At 54.5% G+C, this 14,491-nt stretch overlaps 1 protein-coding gene across 8 annotated transcripts in view; it reads left to right on the plus strand.

The window, feature by feature from the left end:
* The window catches only part of KCNN3 (potassium calcium-activated channel subfamily N member 3), a 73,317-nt gene that overhangs the window by 31,798 nt on the left and 27,028 nt on the right, over positions 1 to 14,491 (plus strand). For 7 of the 8 annotated variants that reach the window (XR_006276848.1, XR_006276846.1, XR_006276847.1 and 4 more), the window contains one exon: positions 5,257 to 5,675. The exons of the other annotated variant lie outside the window; for it this stretch is intronic. Coding sequence is in view for 4 of the 7 variants with exons in the window: in XM_043501840.1 (XP_043357775.1) it covers positions 5,257 to 5,675 (419 nt within the window). In the remaining 3 variants the exon portion in view is untranslated. The remainder of the gene's footprint in view (positions 1 to 5,256; positions 5,676 to 14,491) is intronic. 8 annotated transcript variants of the gene reach the window in all.

The following is a 14,491-nucleotide window of genomic DNA, read 5'->3' on the forward strand; positions in this document are numbered from 1 at the left end:
TCCAAGCACCAGTACAATGCCATGCCCCCAAGGAAGGGCACGGGGTGTAAATGAGACGGACCGAGAGAGCCCTTCTCCACCGCCCAGGCTCTTTGGAAGGATAAAGACAGCACGTGAGGGAGAGCTGCCCAGCTTCCAAAGGAAGTTGGGTGCCAAACTGTCCTTTGTGCCTTTGAACCCCATCCTGCTTTGCCTCCCCCAGCAGACTAAGCGAGAGAACTAACCAGGAACTGGGGAGCAGATTCAGCTGTGCACTTTTGTGTTTAAAGTTAAGCATCTGCTGGAGGGTTTTGCAGAACTGGGAGCACTTAAAGCAGCGGGTGCATTCTCTGCGGCCTGGCCCAATGCACAGCCGAACCCTGCTTGAAATCAGGATAACTGGCACCTACCAAATCAAGGCTCATAGCAGTTACCTCTGCACTGAGCTTGTATGGGTGTGGACACAGACAGCTGAAATCAGGACTGATCCCACTGCACACAGAACCTACAGGCCCTATTCTGCTCCCCTTGACTTTAACCAAGCAGGATCCAACCCCTCAGCACATGAATTGTCTGCTCTAAAGGTGGTGCCTGTGGAGCAAGCTTCACTTCTTTCTCACAGGCTCAGCCTGCTACATGCTGGGTGGAAGGCGAGCAGGCGTGTGGCAGGGCTGGCTTTCAGAAAGGGCTTGGCTGTGACTGATTTAGGTGTAAAACACTCTGAGGGTCAGAGCCCCCGGAGCTGGCTCCAGGCTGCCCAGAAGGAACTGCCTGTACCCTGGCAGAGCTGAAGGGCAGCGTGCAGGAAGCTCTGAAAGAGGCAGACACCCCCGCTGGGGTGTACAACAGCTATTGTTATGCTGAAAGTCCCAGCTTTATGCAGACGCATGCACTGCAATGTCGGCTTGAAAGGATGTGCCCAGCTGCCCATGCCTATGGCCCCTTCTCCCTGAGAGTGAAGTCAAGGGCCTAAGCGGAGCCTCGGATCAAGCTCCTCTCAACAGCCCTGCCCCGAGCACTAAGGAGAAGTCATCCCTTGATGAGTCCTGTAGAAGCCAGGTTTGCGCTTCTGTGACACTGCAGCATGCTTGAATCCCCAGCTGTAAGAGGGCACGCAGGAAGTGGCAGCAAACGCCAGAGCGGGTGCCCGGGATGCTGCCCCAACTGGAACTTCTCCCACACCGATGGTTACAGGCCCGTGCTTCTTAACAGAGGCATGAGCGCCTTGGTTTCTTCCTTCCCTGTTCTCCAGCTGCATCATTGTTTCCTAGCCACTGTGGCAAGTGTGCTCGCGCTTTTCCCTACTGGCAATCCTGGGGAAGCCTATTTGGATATTACTGGAATTTGGATGTGGTTTCCATGGAAACCCCGGTCGCGATGGTGCATTCCTAGCGTGCATGTTGGAGAAAACTTTACAAAGGCAAAAGCTTTAAAAAAAAAAAAAAAAAAAAAAAAAAAAAAAAACCACAAACACACACACAACCCCTTTTCACTTCCCTGCTGGTGGAGTAACATTACAACCAACAAAAACGAAATCACCCCCCCCCCCACCCCAGGAGGCAAACAGCTTTTGGGCTATTTCTGTTGCTGTTTATTTGTCATACCCTTTGCAGGGAAGAATGGACTGTTAGCTACTACCACCCCGAGCAGCGTCCTGACAGTTTGGAGCATTTTTATGAACAATTGCTTACACAAACCAGCTACAAGCTGCGGAGCTTTCCAAAGAGACCAGGGCAGAGAGGCCAAGTAGCTGGGTGAGTCAGCCTGTGGGTTTGTTTTCCCAAGACGGATGCTCACATCCAGCCCTAGGCAGAGCTGTTCAGAGCAGCTGTAAGGCGCTGCCCCTGGCTGGGCAAGTGGGGAAATAAGACTGGGGTCCTGGCCACATGGGAGCCAGTATCTTCCAGAATTTGCTCAAGGGAATCCAGTGGCCAGGAGGCCTGAGATCTGGTCTTGGAGCTGCCTGCTGCAGGACCTAGGACAATCTCTTCCGTGCTCCCCTCTGTCCCTGTGTCTTTATTTAGACTGCAAGTTTTGGGGGCTCTAATTACTTATGTGGCTGGTGAGAATTGGGGAAAGGAGGGACAACCCTACTGGGCCCCTGAGCTCAAACCCCCCCCTTCCCCAGAGTGATGGAACATATGTGTAACTAAAGTGAGAGGGGAGGGGATGATGCCTCAGCGAACATAACTCCAGTTTGAGTCTCTGGCAAGCCTAGTTCTCCAAGCTAGAGAGTTTGTCCATGACTAAGGGTGGCTGGTGTGCCTATCCCTCCTACTGAGCTGCTAGGAATCACAAACCAGGGATGGAAAAGCCCGAGGAGTTCCCATCCCCTTCCCCCCCCTCCCCACCCTGGGCACTGTGCAGATTTGTTCTCTAGTGTGTTCTCCAGTCTAGGGGTCAGTGGTTGGAGGAGATTCCTGCTTGGTTGACCTGTGACTGAGCCCAGAGCCACCTCTTTGTGCTGCTGCTGTCCTTGCTTTGTCAGTCTGGGAACCCCTTCGATGCAGTCCTCTGAGACCCAGCAAGTAGGGTCTGCCCTGGCAGCGAGCAGCCAGCCTGGCTGTCATACATAGGTCTCCTAGCCTCTGCATCTTTCCAAAGCTCTGCTGAGCCAGGCAGTGACGGGGGCAGAGCTGGGCTTTACTTAGGAAAAAGGAGCTGAAGAAGTGGTTTGAGTGTAAGCTCTGTGGAGCGGAGACCAAGTCTTCCTCTGCGTGTCTTATGGAGTTGAGTGATGGTCAGTGCTTAATGAATACAATAATGCACTGACCCATCAGAGCCCCACATAGACAGCCTTGGGGCCCAGGACTCACAATCCCCATGGGAACAAGACCTACGCAGATAAACAAGGGTTTGCAGGCTCCAGCCCTGGTGCGTTCCAGTGCGGTGTCCCCAGCGCAAGCCAGCCTGACCATAAAAGCCAAGGAGATCCTGCTTCTTTAGCCAGTCCTTCCTCACTGCTTGGCCCAGGATGAACCTGCTGTTGCCATGGGAAACTGATGGGATCTTTCCTCACAGCAGGGTGTGTGAGCTGTAGCTCTTGAAAGCTTATGCTCAAATAAATTTGTTAGTATCTAAGGTGCCACAAGTACTTCTTTTCTTTTTGTGAATACAGCCTAACCCGGCTGCTACTCTGAAACCTGCGTGTTTAATGTTGCAGTTGAAAAGCTAGCTGCCCCCTTGTGTTGCTCTGATTTTGCCCATCCATGAGCAGTTGGGAACAAGGGGACCTTTAAGGGCCATTCAGTCATGTTAATTGACAGTGCAATGCTCAGCATGGAAGCTGGGGGCTGGGCCATTCTAAGGCACAGTGTGAGCAACAAATGAATTGGGAGGGGAGGCAGCTGAGAGCAAAGGGGGCTGGACAAAGCCCCCCTGCACTAAGGCAGTTCAGGCAGTTCCTTGACTGACGCAGCTGGGCTGACTCAGAGCACTGGGGTGGCCTGAGCTCTGTAGCCCCGGGTTGGCCCTGGGTCCCCTGCAGGCTCTGCTGTGCACTCTAGAGAGGCACCATGGGCTAGATAAGGCACGAGGCTGGGAGCCAGGAGACCTGGCTTCTGTTCCTGACTCTCCCACTGACCTGCTGGGTGGCCCTGTGCAAGTCACCTGCCCTCCCTGGGATTCTGTTTCCCCTCCTACCCGTGCTCTGTTTAGACAGCGAGCTCATCAACGTAGGGGGTGGCTCTTGCTACTCCCAGCATCCGGGACAAGAGGTTGGGGGAGAAGGGCCCTGAGAGCGGTAAGGCAGGCTCTGCACTCCAGGTACAGCGCTCTGTCCCTGCATTCACAAGCCAAAGGTACACGACGCAGACCACAATCTCCATTTCTTTCTGGTTCGGCCCCTGCTAATCCCCAGAGCTTTTATCCGGTGGTTCCTGCTACATTATCCACTAGGACTGCTGGTTTTGGGTGGTGCCCCTGGCTACTCAAGTCCCATCATGCCACATGCGCAGAGGGGCTGCCCCTCTGCAAATGGGGCCAGCTGAAAAGCTGCATGAGCCACTCCCTCGCACCAAAGCAGCCCAGCAGGTGGTCATCACCTGTGCCCAGTCCAAGGTCTGCCAGACAGTATCCACCTCAAGGCAGCCTGCAAAGGTCTGGCCCTGGCATGCAGCTCACCTAAGTGCCTTGGGCTGCTGGCCCCCTCTCCATGCGGCTGTCTTGCACAAGCTCTCACTGTGCCTGGCCTCCCTAAGCATGCTGAAAGCCTTGTTCTAAGGCAGTTCAGCCGGCAGTGCTGGTGCTAGGGTTGCTCTGCACTCAGCTGGCTTGCGCTGTTGGGTTGAGCCCCTGTGCTAGTGTAGACACTATCACCTGGTGTGGAGCCTCCCCACTCCGTTTGTTTAGTTTTTAAAGCTGCTGGAGAAGTGCTCCCCTCCGCCCCTAGCAGTGTGCCTGCGTGAACCGGTGGTAAACAGGGAAACGCAGGGATGAGAGCCGGAGAGGGAAAGCTTTCCCCTGGAGTGTTCTATCCTGGTTTAAATAACCTTGCCTAAGCCAGGTTCCAGTCTGTGCGCTCCCTAGGAGAAACCTGACCTTGAACTTGCTCTGGAGTTTATAAACACACTCCCATGCTGGAGTGCAGCAATTCAGCCGGATCCCTGCTGATCCTTCTTCCAGCCTGCTTTATTGACTTCAGTGACCCTGCCGCTGAGCTCTGCTCGCAGGCTGCTCAGCCGGGTCCGGCACACGCGTGGCAGCCCACCCAACTGCTGCTCCAATCAGGCAGGGCTAAGTGAGCACAAGTTGCCTCCACGCACCACAGGTGCCCAAGGATGGCGATGAAAAGCTACGGGCCTGATCTTGCCCATGTACTGCTGTTACTTACATGATTCCCGCGGCACTGCCTTCCTGAGTAAGCATCAGCAGGAGGTTGGTGTGAGCAGTAGGATTAGAACCTGGGTCCTGGGGCTTCATGGGGGCAGCTGCTACCAGTCAAGCCAAGAAAGCCTCTGTGCCTAAATGGGGCAGCTTGGGCATGGGACACAGTGTCAGGACACCTGGGTCCTGTTTCACCGGTGCTGCTGGGCAAACTGCCTCCCCTCTGTTTCCCCATCCCACTCTTTGGACTGTGAGCGCTTTGGGGCAGGGCCTCTGAGTGTCAGGGCAGCGCCCAGAGCTCACATTAGGGTTCTGGACCCTGTACCATAGCCAGTATGAATTCCCTCACACTCTGCCTGCGGTCTCCATTCCCAGGGGCTGGGCCCATGGGAAGGAAGGCAGGGTGTTGCTAACCGGGTACTGTCTCTAATCAAGTGCCTTCCATCCCGCTAGCTCTTCGTGATCGACAATGGCGCTGATGACTGGCGGATAGCGATGACTTATGAGCGCATCCTTTACATCAGCCTGGAGATGTTGGTTTGTGCCATACACCCCATCCCTGGGGAGTACAAATTTTTCTGGACAGCACGTCTGGCCTTCTCCTACACACCCTCAAGGGCAGAGGCTGATGTGGACATCATCCTCTCCATCCCAATGTTCCTTCGCCTGTACCTGATTGCCCGGGTCATGCTGCTGCACAGCAAGCTCTTCACTGACGCCTCGTCACGTAGCATCGGGGCGCTCAACAAAATCAACTTCAACACCCGCTTCGTCATGAAGACTCTCATGACCATCTGCCCCGGCACCGTGCTGCTGGTCTTCAGCATCTCCCTGTGGATCATTGCCGCTTGGACGGTCCGTGTCTGCGAGAGGTAAGCCGGGAGCGGGCTGGGGGGGGTGTTGGATTAACGAGGTTTCTCCTTGGAGCAGTGAGTGGTGTGCACGCCCTCAGCACAGGTCATGAAGGGGAGGAGATGGTACTCTTCCCTTCTTCCCACAGGTGTTTAGAGCCCCGGAGAGGGGCTCAGTGGCTTGGCAATTCTAAGGTTTCCCAGAGATGAAGGGATGAATCAGTGATGTGGGCTCCATACAGAGCTCTCCCTCCCTAAAGCAGGCACTGCTAGAGCCTCTGGGGTACAGCTGCACTGCACAAACAAAACCCAGGGGTAGCAAGTCGCAGGGTCTGTGTCAGCTGACTCGGGTTTTCACTTCGGGGTAACGTTCCTGCTTGGGCTGGCGCCCGGCAAGGGGGGAGGGTCTCGGAGCCCGAGCGGGAAGGTCTCCACTGCTAAGTTCAGCCCCGTAGTATGAGCCTGAGTCAGCTGACCTGAGCTCTGGGACTCACTGCCATGGGGTTCTCTTCGCCATGTAGATATACCGAGGGAGCAGGATGCAGGAGCCAAGGATTTTGTGTGTGAGCGTGCTTTGTGGGTGCCATGTGAGCAAACCCAGGGGATTTGGGTGTGGTGCTGTGCAAGAACAGCTAGCTGGCTATCCAACACCCCTGCCCGCCCCCGGGATCATGGGGTCCAGGTATACTTGCCAGCTGGCACAGCCCAGGCCAGTGAAAATAAATCAATGGCTTTCTGAAAATGGGAACCCAGGTTTCTGTGGGCAGTGCCTTCCCAAAGTACCCAGTGGAGGGCTGCCTGGCCAGGCTTCGCTGCTTCTGTCCCAGGGAGGCTGTGTGCATGCAGCCCTCTCTGTTCTCACCAGCAGCCCCATTCTGCTGTGCCAGGCTCCCATGCAGTCCTTGGCAGGACGACAGACCCCCACTCAACGGATCCTCCCAGTCGGTTTGACCAATGGGCAGAGCCTATCCTCCAAGTCACACAAGTGTGACAAGGGGAGACTGGTCTCCAGTGTCCTAAACTGTATCTGGAGGAGCGGTGCGGGCAGCTGGGGTCACTCAACTCACCAGCGAAGGCCAGGCTGGCTCAGGTGGCTGGGCCCAGCCCCATTCTGCTGGGCGCAGTCTCCTGTGGAATGACCCCATGGAATAGTGCAGGGGGAGCTGCTGGACACACAAAGTGCAAAATAACTTGCCAAGCCCTAATGCCCGGGCTCTCGCTCTAGCTTCGCTGATAGCAACTGTCATGACAACACAGTTAGGCAGCAGCTCTGGGCGAGCGTCTCGCTGGGACTCGAGCTTGCTGTGGAGACAGCCCCATACAAGGTGTGAATGTGGGGCAGCGAGTGCACTCCTAGCCTAGGGAGGATGCAGGGATATGTCTCCTTCCGGCCTATTCATTTCACAACCCCGCCAGGCCACCCACAGGCACTGGGAGGTTATGGGGTCACAAATGCTCTCCTCGTTGTTCTGGGGCCAGAACAGAGACGTGGCTTGACAGCAGGATCATATTAGACATGACACAGGAAGGGGTACTGACAGCTGCTGGCATCTTGCAGGGCATGCCTGGCATTTCCCCAGCCTCCCCCAGAATGGCAAAGATCTGTCCATGCAGGTTCCTAATTAAACCCTTCCAAGTGGGAATTAGCACTTGAGGCTGAGCTCAGCGGCTTTCCCGGAGCCTCGGTCTGACGGTGACAGGTTTGGAGAGGCAGGCTGTCCCCGGGGTGAGTCAGATACCCACGGTGCCACAGCTTGCCAGACAGCAATTAGGCACTGAGCAATTTGTGGGCACATATGAGGGACCTAGTTGCTGATTTTTCCTTGACTCCATGCACATCAGCTGCCTCTGCTGGCACCCTACTCTATTTGCTGTCTCTTTGAACCCATTTCGTTCTTGCTGCCAATTCGTACCCCTCTGCTCCCCCGTTAGCACCTTCTCTGTCCAAGCAGTGACAAGGGGTGTGTCGGGGGCAGAGGCTCTACCCTCGATCCAGCTCCCTGTCAAGACTTTCACAATCTCATGCCCCTACACGTAGGGCAACTGAGGCAGGGCTGCCGCCTGAGGGCCCTCAGGAACTAAGGGAGCCCTAGGAAACTGACTGAGCGGTGGACAGAAAGGGGAAGAGAGCAGGCAGATGAGCACAGCTGGATGCATGGGACATGTTTGTAAGACAGTGGAGATAAGTTCCCTGCAGGCATCTCTTTAAGACCAGCTGCATGGCATTGACCGGGGAGGGGCAAAACTCACTGGCAGTGCCCCCACCTGCCATTGACCTGAGAGGCCATTTCCCAGCCTCCCTCCATGGCTGAGGAGTCTCTGGCCTCTTGTTACCCGAAAACCTTTTCTGGAAGTGGCCACCCACCTCTGCTGTATTATTACGGTGGTGCTAGGAGCTGGACAAACACAGAACAAAAAGACAGTCCCTGCCACAAGGAGCTCCCAACCCACATATAAGCCAAGAGACACCAGAGGGAGACGGCCAGGCAGATGGGAGCCCAAGTGAACAGTGAGACAGTGCTGGTTAACATGCCAGGCCATGGGCTCTGCACACCAGTAGCCGATTGTCCAGATCTTTGTGCGCATCACAGCAAAGGAGAGTTTGGCAGAGGGACTGGAAGGTGGGTGCAGAAGGGGCTCTGGGGGTGTCGTGAGGGGCAGCGCAGGAGAAAGTACACAGTGGCTTGTTTGAAAATGTAATAAGTGGGCACTGGGACTGGTGTTATGGGCCAATCAGAGGCAAGCTTCCAAAGTTCAGCAGTGAATAAGAGAGGATAGGAAGCTGGGTAGAGATGGGGAAGGGCCTGGAAAACAGACCAGAAGCTTACGTAGGGTGTGAGAGCGAAGTGACATGGGGAGAGGGACAGGCTGGGGAAACTATCTCTGCACGGCTCTCAGCAGGCCAGACTGCATTTGTCCAGACCAGAGAGGCGGCTGCCCAGTAACCAAGACGATGCTGAGATCTACCTAGTTGGAGGGAGAGGCAATGGTTATGAGTTAGCTGGATTGCCAGGAGCCCGTCAGATCAGGACCCCACAGCACCAGGTTCTGGGTCAAACAACCCAACCTCAGGAAGAAAACAAGGAGGGGAGAGAGGAGAACATGGGGTGCAGGGAGCACAGCACTGGTCGTGGTGGGTACTGCGAGATACTCCAGCACTATGGTAAGGCGCCTGTGGAAGTACCTGATGGATGGACAGACAGGGAGGGAGGGGTGGGGGTAGGCCAGAGGCTCCAATGCTGGCAATCCTCAGCCTGTTGAGTGGGGAGGGGGGTTTGGCGGCCCTGTCTCTGTGCTGCTGGGGGCCAGGGGCTGTTTGATACAGAGCAGCGATAAAAGCACTGGGAAGCCAGAGTAGCTAATTGATCAGAAGGACTCTCAGTGGCCTCGTTTTCATGTTTGCCCTGCACCTGCCATTTGCCTAACAATACCGCTGACTCTGGCTGGCGGGGTTGGAAATGCTATTGGGAGCCTGGGCCCTGCTCCCTTCCCCCTGGATGAGCTTGTCCAGCCCATGTGGGCTGGGGAAATCCTGGAGCGGGGAGCAACATAGTCAGTCTGCAGGGAGGATCAGGGCTGCCAATGAAGGGTGAGGAGATGCGTTCTGAGGACTCACAGGCCAGCTGCCCGCAGGCCTCTGCACTGACTCCCGGCTGCCTGCTCAAACCACCCCGGAGCTGCTTCTCTACCCTCCCTCCCTTGGATTTTTGGGTCTCTCCCTCCCTTTCCTTTTCTCTAGACTTGTTTCTCTCTTCCTTGGGAAGCACCTGCCTTCACCCTTGCAAGCTGGTCATTGCTCGGAGGAGTGGCACAGCCTGTTTGGGCAGCAGAGAGCCCCCTCCGTAGCATTCGCATCTCTCTCGCTGGCTCAGTTCTGATCCCATACATGGAGGCTGTCTCACAAAATCCTCTCCTAACTCCCAGAGACACAGCCGGGGACGTAGCACCAGGACCAGCCCAGACCTGACGTAAGGAACCAGACTAAGCTCCCGGTGTGTAAGCACTCAAGGATATTCCCCACAGCTGGTCACCACCTGGCCAAGAGCCCTCCACTCCCTGTCCTGCTGTGCATCCCAGGGTAGGCAGACGGGTCCTCATGTGTCCCTCCCTAGCTCGCACTGCGAGGTCTAATCAATGCTTGCTGGTGAAGCCTTAAATGAAAGACCCCACAGCTGGGCAAAGTACTGTCACAGCTGGCTGCTCACCGCAGGCCAGTCCGCCACCAGAACCTAGTCATTCGTGTACTAGGGGTACCGTCATTCCAAAGGGCTGGTGCAGACAATGGCAGGTCCTTCCTGTCAGCGTTGCCACAGCTGCTGTTCACCTCTTTGCAGTGCAGGCAGTTGGGGTCTCCCCAGTGGGAACTGGATGGGAATATGAGTGCTGCTCTCTCCTGGAGCCCCGCGGGAAGAGCGCTGGCAGTGCCAGTTCATTAGCTCAAAGCACCTGCCAAAGCTACTCAGTTCTCCAGCTTGCTGAGGGAGAGACAGGTGACACCTTCCAGCTGCACATCTTCAGTGCCTCTTCCCTGGCTGGGCAGATTCCATCTTCCGCACATGGTGCTTGGTAGCTGGGGGATATTACAGTCAAGAATGAAGCGAGCTATATCCAGCTCTGGCCTCCTTGCTTCCAGCCAGTGTCAGTGTGGAGTCAGCAGATCAACACCTTGTGCTTTGCACTGCCATGCACAGACGATGCTGTCCTGCCCCACACAGACCCGCTTTGAGTTAGCCGCTGCTACTGCTATGCAAGGAAAGGATGGAGTTTCCTAGTGCAGATGGGCCTGCCCAGATTCACTTCACTGGCTGTACCCTGGGTCACTGTCATCCCAGGGGGCGGGTGCACTGGGAAAGGGAAGCCTCAGTCTGGATTCCTGGAACGTGTTACCAACCAAACCAAACCCCTCTTAGAGCTGTGCTCATGCATATCGCTGGTAGAACAGGAGCAGCTATGCCCGGCAATGGCTGTAAAACACCAGGAAACCATGTTCTGCCTTTAACCTGGTCTGTACAGACAGCATGCCAGGGTTTTCTCTGCCAGTGGGGGCCAGATATGAGCACAAATGTAACCACCTAGAGGAGTCATGGAGGACCCAATCCTTGGCCCTGGTGAAATCCCCTGTATGCTGTTAGGGTCTAGCCTAGGGCCTGAGAACGCAGCTTGTTGTCCTTCGATGTCTTGTTGGAGTTAGCACTGAACAAAATGCTATCACATCACATCCTTGGAGTCTGAACCGAGCCACTATTAACAAGAAAATGTGCTCCAAAGCCCTGCCAAGTAATCCAGGCCATCTGCTTTGCAGCACTGATTCAGCTCCCTGCGGTTTGCTGCCACCAGAGGTGCAAACCAAAAGCCCCAATAATCAACTGCCTCATGCCAGGTTTCTGTTTTGGAGGGTCACCAGCCCCCAGGCTCAGCTGGGTTTGACAGGAACAATCTGCTGGGGGAGTTTGAGCTTCAGACCGAAAGGAGTTATTGGCAAGTTAGAGGGGTGAAAATAGGGGGCTAATAATGATATTAGAGCTTTGTTTAAAGATCCCAATCAAGGAATGTCCTTCCACCCGTGATGGGCACTATCCTACAGACCTTGTGCTTTAGGTCATTAAAACTCTCTTGCAACCTGGACTTGTGCTTTTGCTCCCCAGGTGATGATAATTCTATTACGGTCGTGCCCATATTGTGCTAGGGTCTGTACGAACCATAGTGAGAGACGGACCCTAATTTAGAGTGTGCAGCGTGAACAGCCATGGCTCAGAGTCTTAGATCTTTAAGGCCAAAGGGGGTTATTGTGATCTCCTGCAATTTCACCTGGTAATCACAGAATCATAGGACTGGAAGGGACCTCAAGAGGTCATATAGTCTAGTCCCCTGCACTCATGGCAGGACTCAATATTATCTAGACCATTCCTGACAGGTATTTGTCTAAGCTTCTCCTAATTCCTTTATCCAGGGCATAACTTCTGAGTGAGCTACAGCAGATCTTTTAGCAAGACAGCAAAACCTGACTGAAAGATTTCAAGTGACAGAGAATCCACCAGGTTCCTAAGAAAGGTGTTCCAATGGGTAATTTCCCTCCCTGTTAAAAACTCTCACCTTATTTCTGGTTTGAATTTGTCTAGCTTCAGCTTCAGCCACAGGATCACATTCTGCCTTGCTAGATTAAAGAGCAATAATTTACTAGCCTGTTTTTTCACCCCGTGTAGATACTTTCAGACCATGGTCAAATCAACACTTAATCTTCTTTTGGTTATACTAAACAGATTGAGCTCCGTCTCTCACTATAAGGCAGTTTTTTCCAGGCCTGGAATTATTCTTGTAGCTCTTTATAAATCCCTTCCAATTTTTCAACATGCTTTTGGAAGTGTGGACACCAGAACTGCCCCCAGGATTGCAGGAATGGTCTCACTGATGGCCTGGACACGGTCCTGTTCCAGTTCAGTATTTCTGTTTCCACGTCGCTATCACAGTGACTCGCTCAGCCAGCAGTGCACCGCAAGCTCACGTTCAGTTGGTTATCTGCCATGGCCCCTACGACTTTCCAGGACACAGTCCTCCAGCTCGGCAGTGCACCAGCATCCCGAGATGTACGTTGTTCACATAAGCCTGGCTTACCAAGTGACCCAGGTCGCTCTGTGGCACTGCCCCATCCTGATGACTTGTGCATGCTCCCTACGCTGAAAGGAAGGATTGTTCTCTCAGTTTACAGACGGCAGCACAGAGGGATTGTGATTTGCCCAGATCTTGCAGGAACTGAACCCGCAGCTCCTGACGCGCAGGCTCGTGCCTGAAGTAGCCCATCCTGCCATGGAGATGGTAAAATCAGCTGTACCTGTGCGTACCTGTGCCAGGGACTGCAGGGACCTTCACTGGCCCTTTGAATGGTGCTCTGCAGCCCCTGCTCTGAAGTGGGGGACACTGACCCTCTTCTCTCCCTCTCAAGTGCCTTTCCCCCCCAGCTGCCTGACTCCCCCCAGCACTGCTACCTGTGCATGGAATCGCAGCACCACTCGGGTTTGGCCTGGCCCCTCAGCTGCATGGCCTCTGTGCTTCCAATAGCCAAGCCTGAGTAGGGGAATCTTCAGGATCTCTCCTGGGACCTTGGGCGGGAGGTTATGGGAGACAGAGCCACCGAGAGCAAGAGACCTTTCACTCCACTTTCCAGGTGCCTGGACTAGGCGCCCAGTCACTACAGAGCACAATGACGGCCTGATCTAGGTTGCTGGGGCCCGTTAAAGGGGAACTTGGATTGCTTTAAGTCATATGGAAGAGTGCTGGTGCCATACCCCCTGACTGGCCAAGCTTTTGTATGCTGCAGTGATGGGTATGGTTATCTGATGGTGCTATGACGGTGTGGTTTATGGGTTCTGCATCTGGGGGATTTAAATGGGCTGGCAAGATCCCTGGGCCCTTCTGACTATGAGTTTCTGTCCCTTGTGGGATTGGGCTGGAAAATGAAATGTAAATAAATAAGCATTAATACTAAAAAATAGCCACTGTACAAGTTAGGAAGCGCCCTACTACAGATCACAGCCATGGTAATGATCCATACCACGACAGCACTATCCTCAGCCAAGCAGCAACCACAAACAAATGCACCCTTATGCCCCCACAGCTGGCCAAGGTCTGAGAGACACCGGGATTGTCCCACGGAGACCGGAATGCAGCCCTCTCTAGGGTGGCCCACAGAATCCATCAAGAAGCAGCAATGCTACATGACAATTTTAAGACAAGAATAACTTCATATCCAACTGAAAAGGCAGGTGTCAAAATGCAATTAATGGGGATGGAATTGGGCCAGGACACAAGTTGGCAAAGCAAGCAGCCCCCACCAACCTCCCTAACCCACTACACACACTGGTGGGCAGAGGGCGTTAGAACGCAGAATAATGACCTGACATTGTTCTAGTGCTGCCCAGGCATAACGGCCAGGAGAGCTGGTGGCTTCATTAGAGGCAGCTGCGATACAGGGAGTGTCTGCCAGTGCAGAGCTCCACACAGAGAGAGCATGAGTGGGGGGGGGTGGGGAACCGGATCCTCGTGTGAATCTGTCACCACTGCCTCGTGCTGGGATGGCTGCAGTTTGCTATACAGCAGGAGGTTGTGCCGGCAGATTCGCTTCTTTCTTTTAGGACTAAACACAGGAGTCCAAGCTCTGTGGCTCATCCGTCCTTGGCCTCTGCTGATTGGGGTGGTTTTGGAGCTGTGGGCACCTGTAACCTGGGGACCCCAACATTCATGGCACATGGGATGCTGTGTCCCTTGGTCACTTTCCCCCAGCTCCATTCATCCTTCCTTTCCCCTCTGCATTTCACAGCCCTTTGCTCTCCTTTCTCTGCCTCGCTGTTGCTTCCCTTTTGTTCCTTGCTCCGCTCCTCTGCTCAATCCCAACCCCCAGCGTGTTGTCAGGGGTGGATTGTGGTTTTTCAAAAGCTTTGCGTTGCTTAGCAACCCATCAGTATGCTTTATACACCGCGCCTGCTCAGTGAGGTTGCTGGCTCCCCTACTAAGGGGGCCACATGTTTTGCCCCCATCAGAACAGTTATCCCTGGAGTGCAGAGCCTATATGTTAGCACAGTGACCCCTCCCACTTTTTTACATTCTAGAAAGTTCACACCCATTAAAAGCTGCTTGGAGCCAGGTAGCCTGCAGCATAGCTCACTCAGCTACAGCTTGTTCCATCCCATTTCCTCGGGGGGAAGGGGATGGCGGTTCTGGGGCTACAGGACTACCATGGGCCCCACACCCCAATCCATTCTGGCTTGTGGAAAAAGGCATCAGGGCAGCTCCAGGGTCAGTTCCCAGTGACCAGCTGCAGCTGGGTAATTGCCACACGCTGC

The sequence above is a fragment of the Dermochelys coriacea genome, chromosome 24, assembly GCF_009764565.3.
Source record: "Dermochelys coriacea isolate rDerCor1 chromosome 24, rDerCor1.pri.v4, whole genome shotgun sequence".
NCBI classification, from domain to species: Eukaryota; Metazoa; Chordata; order Testudines; family Dermochelyidae; genus Dermochelys; species Dermochelys coriacea.